This window comes from Prosopis cineraria, unplaced genomic scaffold, assembly GCF_029017545.1.
Source record: "Prosopis cineraria cultivar Desert tree isolate PC_DT_omini unplaced genomic scaffold, ASM2901754v1 PC8, whole genome shotgun sequence".
NCBI classification, from domain to species: domain Eukaryota; kingdom Viridiplantae; phylum Streptophyta; class Magnoliopsida; order Fabales; family Fabaceae; genus Prosopis; species Prosopis cineraria.
The window spans coordinates 15,962,983-15,974,514 of NW_026555339.1; the positions used below are offsets into that span (position 1 = coordinate 15,962,983).

The 11,532-nt window shown below is 35.0% G+C and overlaps 1 protein-coding gene across 1 annotated transcript; it reads left to right on the forward strand.

Annotated features, from left to right (window-relative positions):
* The first annotated feature begins 633 nt into the window (after positions 1-633).
* LOC129318905 (BURP domain-containing protein 3-like) lies at positions 634-10,054 on the forward strand. Its single transcript, XM_054963906.1, has 5 exons — positions 634-805; positions 908-1,019; positions 2,008-2,276; positions 2,404-2,613; positions 9,321-10,054. Exons 1-5 carry the CDS (start codon positions 764-766, stop codon positions 9,624-9,626), a joined length of 939 nt encoding a protein of 312 aa, XP_054819881.1. The 5' UTR covers positions 634-763; the 3' UTR covers positions 9,627-10,054.
* The last annotated feature ends 1,478 nt before the right edge of the window (positions 10,055-11,532 follow it).

An 11,532-nucleotide genomic window follows, 5' to 3' on the forward strand; every position in this document is an offset into this window, starting at 1 on the left:
CTTATATTTAGTAAATATTCAAGTTATGAAAATAACATTTTGGACACTGTTGGATATACAATCATTTTGATATAAGAAAAAAATATATTAGTATAAAATAACTTTTATGCACAAAAATTATTTTTTTAAATCTAATATAATATGGAACAATATAGGTAAAAACACTTTAAAGCCCATCATAGTTATCGTTAACTATTATATTTATGAAAACAATTAAGCATAGGTATAATTAACTTATCTAATATTTATCATCATCAAAACTTATATTTAATATGTTATAAATTTATTTTCCAAGCATTTTCATGAGCTTTGGTTAATTATGGATGTGTTGTTAATATCCAAACAATCTACAATAAACATTTGAACATGACTTGTTAAAAAATAAAAAAAATTATCAATTTTCAAAAACCAACTTGTTCAATTTTATACAACTTGGTCCTTTAACAAGTTATTAATATTATGCAAAATAAATAATAAATGTTATAAATTTATTTTTTCAAATAATGTCACATTGGTGGTGTTATACTAAAATTTTCCCTTGTTTTTATATATTATTCTCCTCTTACTTCTTCGTTAGCATGTTGCTGAATCTGCCCCAAATCACTCACATGAATGATCAAAAGATTTTGGGACCCGAAGCGGGGTCTCATTTCTCTGAACAAAATTGCAGTGCCGGGACTTCTTCCTCTATATAATTCCTCTTGTTTTCTCCCTAACATCATCGACACCTTTAGTTTAGCTTCAGAACGAAGCTCCTCCAACAATGACGAAGTTTTCACTCCTACCCATCATTGCTTTTCTCACAGTGAGCTTCGACTTCCTTTCTTGTCTTCACTTTTTTTTCCCCCGCAAGGAAACCAATTATGTGAATGAGTATTTAATTTATGTTTTATATATGAAATTGCAGGTAGCACTGGAGGCTACACATGAAGCCTTACTACCTCCTGAACTTTATTGGAAGTCCATGCTTCCCACTACTCCCATGCCTAAATCCATCACTGATCTCCTCCATCCAAGTGGTTAGTATTTTAAAGTTTGTAGGTTCCTTATTTACACAAATTTCAAAACTCACATGACAAATCGTATGCTTATTTTAAGCACTGATTTCATTTAGGATAAAATTTGTATACTTAGGTTTATATACTTAATATACTTTTATCCATTCAAATTAAGACAAGTAAATTTTAATATATTAATAATATTAATAATAATATTTAATTATAAAATAAATAATTTATAAAAGATTTACAAGTCTTGGTTTAATTAGAAACGAACCCCTAAATATATAAAACCAAGTGTATAAGTTTTTCCATATCACTTGGATATTGGTAGCTTAGGTGGCGACACCATCATCTAACGGTGGGATCAAGGAATAGAAAATTACATCAGACTTGATTGACTGGCCAAAGTGGCAAATCGTCCAGGTAATCAGCCTGAAAATCTTTGAACCAAGAGGAACCTGCCCGATGTTGAACCGGTCCAAGCCGGTGAACGCGATGGGTTAATCAAGTCTACCGGGCTAATGTAAAAAAGCAAGGGAGGATCAAGAAATTAAAAATGAAAAAAGGAAATGAGCGTAGAAAGAAAAGAATAAAGAAGCTAGAAGATGAGCATGCTTTTGAACCTTTTTCTCACTTGTTCCATTTAAATGATCATCAGTTATTCTTCATTGCAATTAACTTCCCTTCTTATAGCATACTTAGGTGGCTAAGGCCTAAATCTTAATTTTAGCCCAAATAATTGAACTTGGGTCAAAAACTATATTTTAGTCCAAATAATTACTATTTTTACATTCATATCATTACTATGTAAATTTATTTTTTATATTACATTTTATACCCTTATTTTATCTCAAATAATTAATATAAAACTAAAAATATTGTAAATTAATCATTTCTCCTTTGGCCGGCCTAGACAAACTTCTAATTTTTGAAATAATATATCGACCAGTTTAATGGTCAGTCTAGTTTTTACTGCCTCTTTCGGTTAAAAATATTGGCAGCTCAGGTGGCGGTACCATCGTCCACAGTGGGATCAACGTCAAACTTCGCAGCCAACCGCGGTTCGCCACTTACATGAAAAATTATGGTAGAAGTTATGGAACAAGGCACACCACCATACAAGATGATAAGTCCAATGCAAATTTCTTTTTCTTGGAAAAGGACTTGAAGCCTGGTCACAAAATGAACATGCCCTTCTTCTTTCAGACCTCCAATCAAGACTCCACCTTCCTGCCTCGTGAAGTTGTGAAATCCATTCCCTTTTCTTCAAGCAAGGTATAGTGTCTGAATTCATTCAACCATGTCTGCAACTGCAACTACAAACCACGGATAATATAACCAAACAACATATATTATGTGACATAATTTACGCATTAATTGTGATTCTTTACTTTACTGACAGATGGCTGTAATATTGAAAAAGTTTGCGGTGAAAGTCGGGTCAGCATATGCCGAGGTTTTGAAGAATACAATTGAAGAGTGTGAGAGGTCAGAGATGAAAGGAGAGGAGAAGTACTGTGCAACTTCATTGGAATCCATGGTTGATTTTAGTATTTTCAAGCTCGGGAAAAGCGTAAAAGCTCTATCTTTGGAGGTGATGAATGCTGTAACAATGGAGTGTTAAATCTAATATCTCAATTCATATGTATAATAATAATATGATAGAATAAAGTAATTCATACGTACCTGAAGAATCCATGAATGCTAGAGAAATCTCGATTACCTCGAGTATAGGCAGGTAGACAACCCTCAAGTCCCTAGAGCCTTCAGAGAGTTCAGAGATAATGGAAGTAGAGGAAAATCAGTCGTATGTTTGCGGTTACCGATTAATCGTCTTATATATAGATCAGATCGATAACCGCCTTATTAAATAATTAAATAATTATATTATTTATTATCTCTGACTCAGTCAGTTAAGAAATAGAAAATAACTGACGGCTATTGGGTTGTGGGTTGGGCCTCTGCCCATTGGGCTCACTTGTGTGGTCCACCTATCATGGTCCACACAAGATCATAAGGACCAATTTATTAGGCTTATTAATTAATGCTAATTCATAAATAATATTCTAACAATCTCCCACTTGAATTGCATTAATTAAGCAAATTGTATAAACAAGCCACAAACAAAATTCAGAAAATAAAACTCCACAAAATCACTGAATCCTATGGGGAAACAAGTGATTATGATATCTCATAATCTGAGTAAAACATGAAATTTTATTTCAAACACAGCTCAGTAAAATAACAACATAAATCACTGATTCCTATGGGGAAACAAGAGACATTCATAGCGTACCACAACAGAATCATTGAATCCTATAGGGATACAAATGATATAGACGCATCTAACTAAACTAAACATAACTCACAGAAGAAAACAAAGCCTAAAGAGAAATTGCAACATAAAAGGTTCTCAAACTCCCACTAAACTAGGGCATCAAAGGAATTCACAATACCCATACAAGTTACATGATTTTGAAAAACTTCTATCGGTAAGCCCTTAGTCAGCGGATCTGCAAGCATCTGCGTGCCAGGAATGTGTACCACACGGGTTTGAGACTCAGCAATTTTCTCTTTCACAAACATAAGTTTGATATCAAAATGCTTTGTACGATTGGAATTTCTGTGATTGTTAGCATAGTATACTACAGATTTGTTATCATAATAAATGGTTAGAGGACGTGATATTGACTCAACTAGGTGCATGCCAGATATCAACTTCCTCAGCCATATAGCGTGACGTGTAGTCTCAAAGCAAGCAATGTACTCAGCTTCCATAGATGAAACTGCCGTAAGTGTCTGTTTCACACTCTTGCAAGAGATAGCTCCTCCAGATAACATGAAAATATAGCCAATCGTGGATTTACGATCATCCAGACAAGAGGCAAAATTTGAATCTGAAAAGCCAACAATCTCAAGATCTTCTGATCCCTTAAAGTCATAATCAGAATACCCAACAACCTCAAGAGAATTTAACCTTCTGTAAGTCAACATATGATCCTTTGTACCTTGAAGATACCTCATAACTTTCTTAGCAGCCTTCCAATGATTCGGACCTGGATCATTTAAGTATCGACCAAACACTCCAATGGCAAAGGCTATATCTGGTCGAGTACACACTTGAACATACATAAGGCTGCCGACAGCGAAAGCGTATGGTATCTTTCTCATTTCAGTCCTCTTCTTATCATCCTTGGGACACTGTAACTTTGATAACAGCTCACCTTTTTGTACAGGAGCAGGTGAAGGAGAACATGAATCCATTTTGAATCTCTTAAGTACCCGCTCAATATAAGTGGCCTGTGATAAACCAAGAATACCACGAGATCTATCACGATGAATTTGTATCCTAAGAACGAAGGAGGCTTCACCCATGTCCTTCATGTCAAAATGGCAAGACAATAGGTGCTTTATCTCATTGAGGAAATGTATTGAATTGCTGGCTAATAAGATATCATCAACATAGAGAACAAAAATGGCAAAATTTTTCCCATCAAACTTCTGATAGATGCACTGATCTGAGACATTCTCAACAAAATCGAGAGAGGTGATAACTTCATCAAATTTCAGATACCACTGCCTAAAAGCCTGTTTTAGCCAATAGATGGATCTCTTTAATCTGCACACCAGATGTTCTTTACCGAATTCAACAAAACCATCAGGTTGTGTCATGTAGACTTCTTCATACAAATCGCCATTCAAGAACGTAGTCTTGACATCCATCTGGTGAAGATCAAGATCAAGCTGTGTAACTATAGCCATTACCACTCTAAAAGCATCTTTGGTGGATATCGGAGAGAAGGTTTCTGTGTAATCAATACCTTCTTTCTGGTTGTAGCCTTTGGCTACAAGTCTGGCTTTATATCTATCAATTTCACCTCTAGCTCCTCATTTTGTTTTAAAGACCCACTTGCAACCCACTGGTTTAAACCCCTTTGGTAGCTCTACAAGCTCCCATATGTGATTGCGGTACATAGAGGCAATTTCTTCACTCATAGCCTCCAACCATTCAGAAGAATGTGAGCTAGAAATAGCCTCCTGGTAACACATTGGGTCTAAGCTATCAATAGCATCTGAATCAAATTCCTACAAATATACCATGTAATCATCTAGAATAGCAGACTTGCGAACCCTTTGGGACCGTCTCGGTTCAACAACCATGTCCCTATCACCCTCTAAAGGTGGTTCATCTTGAGCTTCATTCTAATCCACGGCATTATTTCTGTCAACATGAGGAGTTGTCAAGATAGGCATAGGCAAAATGCTACTTTCGTCATGCAAGGTAATATGTCTAGGCACAGAGCTCCCACTGTCTAAGGCATCTTCAAAGAAGTAAGCTCAGTCAGATTCAATTACCCTAGTAGTGTGATTTGGACAATAGAATCTGTACCCACGAGATCCGATGCAATAGCCAATAAAGAAACCATCAACAGTTTTAGCATCAAGCTTCATCTGTTGTAGATTGTAAGGTTTTACCTGTGCTTTACAACCCCAAACTCGCATATGCTTCAACGCAGGAGTCCTTCCAAAATACAACTCATATGGAGTCTTTGGAACTGACTTGCTAGGAACTTGATTCAAAATATAAACAGTAGTTTTAAGTGCATCACCGACAAGAATTTTGGCATTTTGAGGAGTGACTGATCATGCTCCTAACCATATCCATGAGAGTACGATTTCACCTTTCTACAACCCCATTTTGCTGCGGGGTGCCAAGTATAGTATACTGAGCTTCAATGCCGTGCTCTTGAAGGTACAAAGCAAATGGCCCAGGGTTCCTGCCAGTCTCAGTATATCTCCCATAAAATTCTCCTCCTCTATCAGATCTCACACACTTGATCAACTTGCCAGATTTCAATTCGACTGCTACTTTAAAGGTCTTGAATGCATTAAGGGACTCGCCCTTTTCACGTAAGAGTTCAATCCATCCATGTCGAGAGTGATCATCTGTGAAGGTGATGAAATATCTAAAACCACCCATAGCTGGAGGCGTGATAGGTCCACAGATATCAGTATGGATTAAGTTTAAAGTATTTTCAGACCTCTTTGCCCCTTTGGTTCTAGCTCTAGCAGGGAATTTTCCCTTTATACAGTCAACACAAGTCTCAAAATCTGAGAAATCAAGGTCTCGTAAGACACCTTGCTTGATCATGCGCTCCAATCTCTCTCTAGAGATATGACCCAAACAACGATGCCATGACATAGAGGAATTATCATTGGGCCTTTGACGTTTATGCCCAATGGCAGCATTGACATGAAGATTAGGTAGTTCAAGTGACCAATCATTCAATCGATATAAACCATATATCAAGGAAGCGACACCAACATTAATGGAATCAAAACAAATGTCAATTTTCCTATTTTCTTGGAAGAGTGAATAGCCACAAATATCCAATGCAGAAGTTGAAATTAAATTCCTCTTCGCAGAAGGTACATAAATAACATTATTTAAATTTAAAACATGACTAGAATTTAAATACAAAGAAACAGTTCCAATGCATTCAACCGATGCCTTGTTCCCTGCTATGCCAAAGACAGACCTCTGCGCCTCACTTGAAACCTTCTGGTTTCTTAGCCCCTGTAGAGAATTCACAACATGTACAGTAGCACCAGAATCCAGCCACCATGAGTCAAAAGAAGTTTTAATAGTATTAGATTCAAAACAGACTAAAGCTAGAGGGGCAGTTTGAAGAATTGTACCTTCACTTTCTTGTTTGTTCTTCAATTTGAAGCAATTAGTTTTAATGTGACCCAGTTTCTTGCAATAATTGCATAACCCTTTAAAGGGTTTCTTCCTCGACTTCTCACTCTTATCACCATCCTTCTTAAAGGTTGGATTATTAGGCTTTGGGGCATCATGTTTCTTCCTTTTTTTCTTATATGACCCTCCAGATTTGCTGCTTGAGCCATGAGAAACATAGTTTATTGAGTGAGAGGAATTCTTCTTTATAGCTTGCTCTTCTTGAGTGACTATCGATATCATCTGGTCAACAGACCATTCAGCTTCTTGTGAGTTGTATGAAGTCCTCAAGAATACATACTCTGATGGCAATGATTGAAGAATGCAGTAAACTAAGGTACTTTCACCCAAATCAATCCCATATGACTTAAGCTTGTTATAGTAATGAACAACCTTCAAAATGTGCTCCCTGACACCAGAAACTCCGTCATATCGAGTATTGTCAAGAAGTGACATATAGTAGTTCTTTTGAGTCTTGTCAAGTTTCTTGTATTTGTTACCAATAGCTTTCAAGTACTTTACTGCAGTATCCTTTTCAGGAATGCTGTCCCTAATTCCCTTTTCAATTGTGTACTTGATGATCGCTAGACAGATCCGGTTGGACTCACTCCATTGTTTATGGAAGGCCATTCCAGAAGCACTGGACTCAGAAGAGAGATCCACAGGCTTAGGTTCTCTCAGAGCTAAATCTTTCTCAGAAATGGTCAGATATATAGTCAGGGACTCTTTCCAGTCATCATAATTAGTCCCATTGAGAGCCTTCACAAAGGATAGTTGCGTAAAAGCGGAAACTGAAATCGCAAAACAGAAAATGGGAAATATTAATTATGCGTGTGCAACATAATTATAAAACAAAATTTCCCCAACAAGCGATTATCAATTATGCAACTATAACCATGCACCAAGAAAGCTCATATACCATAAAGATTTAGCTCACACAAAAGTCCATACAAAATAATGCATTAAACATTTCCATACCTATAGGGTACAATAAATATCTAATACATTAAAGGAGTGCTATTAGCCTATTCTCAAAGCCAACCATCAAAATCACATTAATAATGTCATACCTATGGGGTATGTCCATTATTAATGCTACAAGATCCTAAACATCATCAATAATTTACAAAGTCACAAACTTTATGACTTTAGGACAAAACAAAATAATTTTAAAGTCCTTAGGGTCTTTTGGGAATTAAGGAACAAATTTAGGACTTAAGTGAAATTTTAAAATTAATCAGGGGAAAATAAGTAATTCTAGAAGAGATTTGGGTCAAAATTGCAATTCTGGAAGTTAAGGGACTAATATGTAATTTCTAGAAATATCATGGGGATAATTCATAAATTTAAGAAATTATGGGCCAAAGGAGGTAAATTAAACTGAGGCTGGAACGCAATTAACTGAAATAATTTTTTTTTGTATCAGATCTGGGCCCATACAAAAATGGGCCTAGAACTCGTGGAACCGGATCCCTAGGATCCAGTTCCTAACCCTCTTCCTGGGTCTTCTCCAGCCGCAAGAGGGACATGCCGCCGGCGTTCATGGAGTGACTTACAGCCACCACGCCGCGAACTAGGAGAACCAGAGGAACGTCGTGCACGTGAGCCAGAAGAGACGGCGCTGTGAGCAAGAAGGGAGACGACGCCCGCGACCGAGCCCAGACGCAAAGACGACGACATCATCCCCTTCTCCGGCGACTTCTCCACGCTCGCCGCACCAATCCAGATGACGGCACGTTGATTCAACGCCTTTCGAGTGCCACTTCGGTGCTTGAACAAGATGAAGGCATAATCTTTTGATTTCCCAGAGACCTTATCGATGACAGCCTTGCAATCCTCAATCTCAACATAATGAAGAATCTATGAGTGACGCCGTGAAGGAAGATCTCCGGTGAAAGAAACAGACAGGGAACCACCAAGGAGGAGAATTTTTTTAAAATATAATATGATAAATAAAAAAAATTTTCCTATTCAAAACTCATATTCATACTCATTTCCTGAATGATATTGATCATAGAAAAAAAATTATCAACATAAGCATGAATCTCTATCAATATATCAATATATACATAAGAAGAATTGAGATATATGAATTTAAAATACATTACCATGACTCTGATGCCAAGTGTTAAATCTAATATCTCAATTCATATGTATAATAATAATATGATAGAATAAAGTAATTCATACATACCTGAAGAATCCATGAATGCTAGAGAAATCTCGATTACCTCGAGTATAGGCAGGTAGACAACCCTCAAGTCCCTAGAGCCTTCAGAGAGTTCAGAGATAATGGAAGTAGAGGAAAATCAGTCGTATGTTTGCGGTTACCAATTAATCATCTTATATATAGATCAGATCGATAACCGCCTTATTAAATAATTAAATAATTATATTATCTATTATCTCTGACTCAGTCAGTTAAGAGATAGAAAATAACTGACGGCTACTGGGTTGTGGGTTGGGCCTCTGCCCATTGGGCTCACTTGTGTGGTCCACTTATCATGGTCCACACAAGATCATAAGGACCAATTTATTGGGCTTATTAATTAATGCTAATTCATAAATAATATTCTAACATGGAGGAGGAAGAATACACCATATCACAGGGAGTGAAGAAGGTGGCAGAGGCCAAAGTGGTGGTCTACCACAAGCTTGATTATGTGTATGCTGTGTTTTACTGTCACAACATAAAGAACACGGATGAGTATATGGTGCCGCTGGAGGGAGCTCTTGGGAGCCGAATGAAAGCTGTGAGTGTCTGTCACAAAGATACGTCGCAATGGAACCCAAAACATATCGCCTTCCAAATGTTAAAAGTGAAGCCAGGGAGTGTTCCTTTGTGTCACTTTCTTTTGCCAGTTGCTGTTGTGTGGGTACCCTAACAAAACTAGGAAAAATTGACCACAAGGATCAAGAAGTCCAAATATTTGGGGATGAGTCTCAAATGCAGAAATAAAGTTTGCAGAGGGCCATGATCCATGAGCGACAATATTTTTTTAGATATAATAACATAATATCCTTCCTTTTTCTGCACTGATTGGTCGAAGTCATTCATGAATCGTCAATAATAATCAAAACCATGGACCCGATCGAGTGCAGAAAAAGAAAACGTATTTTGATATTTTTGCTGAAGAACATATTATCTTTCAAGGATCATGATTTCTTGAAGACTTTATTTCTAGGTTTGGGATTTATGCTCAAATATTTAAGTTTCTTGGTTTTTGTGGCCAATTTTCTCCCCACAAAACTGAGAAAGAATTTTAGTACTGCTACGCCTTGTTACATGCACATATAAATAAAAGCAAGGTTATTTCCCTCGTACGGGATACCGAACAATGTTGTCATATGGTCTCTTCCTTCCTTCCCATCATCTTCCCATTCCATCTCTAATTTTTAAATCAAGATTTAGGTCATTCAGAGCCGTAGATCAATAAACATATGCACCTAGGACTAGGAGAGTATTTTAACCAGGATTTATTTAACAACTTATTTCTTCAATATTAACATATCATCAATATTATATTAAATAAAAAATATAAATGTTATAAATTTATTTTTCAAGCATTTTCATAAATATTTGTTAATCATAAACATATTGTTGTTCATAGCCAAGCAATTACTTGTAAATATTCGAATACGACTTGTTTATACATAAAAAAAGTTATAAATGTTTAAAACCCAACTTGTTCAAGTTTTTTAACAACTTATGCCTTCAATGTTGACATATTGTCAATATTATGCTAAATAATGTATAAATTAAATTTATTTTTCAAGCATTTTTATAGGTTTTGGTCAATCACGAACTTATTGTTGTTCATATATGAACAATCACTTATAAATATTTGAAAGTGACTTGTTCATACATAAAAACGTTATAAATTTTTAAAACCCAACTTGTTCAATTTTTTTAAAACTAATTCCATTAATATTGACATATTATCAATATTATTCTAAATAAAAATATATATGTTGTGAATTTATTTTTCAAGCATTTTCATGGGTTTTGGTTAATCATGAATATATTATTGTTCATATTCAAATAATTACTTATAAACATTCGAACATGAGTTGTTCATATATAAAAAAATTGTAAATTCTTAAAATCCAACTTATTCAATTTTTTAATAACTTATTCCTTCAATATTGACATATTATTAATATTACGCTAAATAAAAAATATATACATTGTAAATTTATTTCATTTTCATGGGCTTTGATTAATCATGGATGCATTATTGTTCATATACAAACAATCACTTGTAAATATTCGAACATGAATTATTTATACATAAAAAAAATTGTAAATTTTTAAAACTCAACTTTCAATTTTTTATCAACATGTTCTTTCAACATTAACAGTTTATCAATATTATACCAAATAGTGTGTGTGTGTGTGTGTTATAAATTTATCTTTAAAGTATTTTTATGGGCTTTGGTTTATCATTGATGCATTATTGTTCATATTCAGATGATCAATTGTAAATACATATGACAATTTTTTTTATGTATAAACAAGTCATGGTCAAATATTTACAAATGATTGTTTGAATATGAACAACAATTTGTCCATGATTAATCAAAGTGATATTACTATCGAATAGTATCAAAATTAATAAAAACTAGATTTTACAGTAAAGCGCAACCTAGGTCATTTCTCTAAGAGTCAATAGAGTAATTATTTGAATTATGATTATGAAAAGCTAAAAACTAGGGGGTTTTTTATGATGAAATTAAAAACTAAATTAGAAATAAATAAATAGAGAAAATTCAACTATGAAAATTATCAAG

What these genes read in the sequence shown, in the direction of transcription:
- LOC129318905 (XM_054963906.1), top strand. Translation starts at nt 764, where the DNA reads ATGACGAAGTTTTCACTCCTACCCATCATTGCTTTTCTCACA. An exon ending in CCATCATTGCTTTTCTCACA is followed by an intron (nt 806 to 907) that starts GTGAGCTTCGAC and finishes ATGAAATTGCAG; the next exon opens with GTAGCACTGGAGGCTACACA. An exon ending in TTCCCTTTTCTTCAAGCAAG is followed by an intron (nt 2,277 to 2,403) that starts GTATAGTGTCTG and finishes CTTTACTGACAG; the next exon opens with ATGGCTGTAATATTGAAAAA.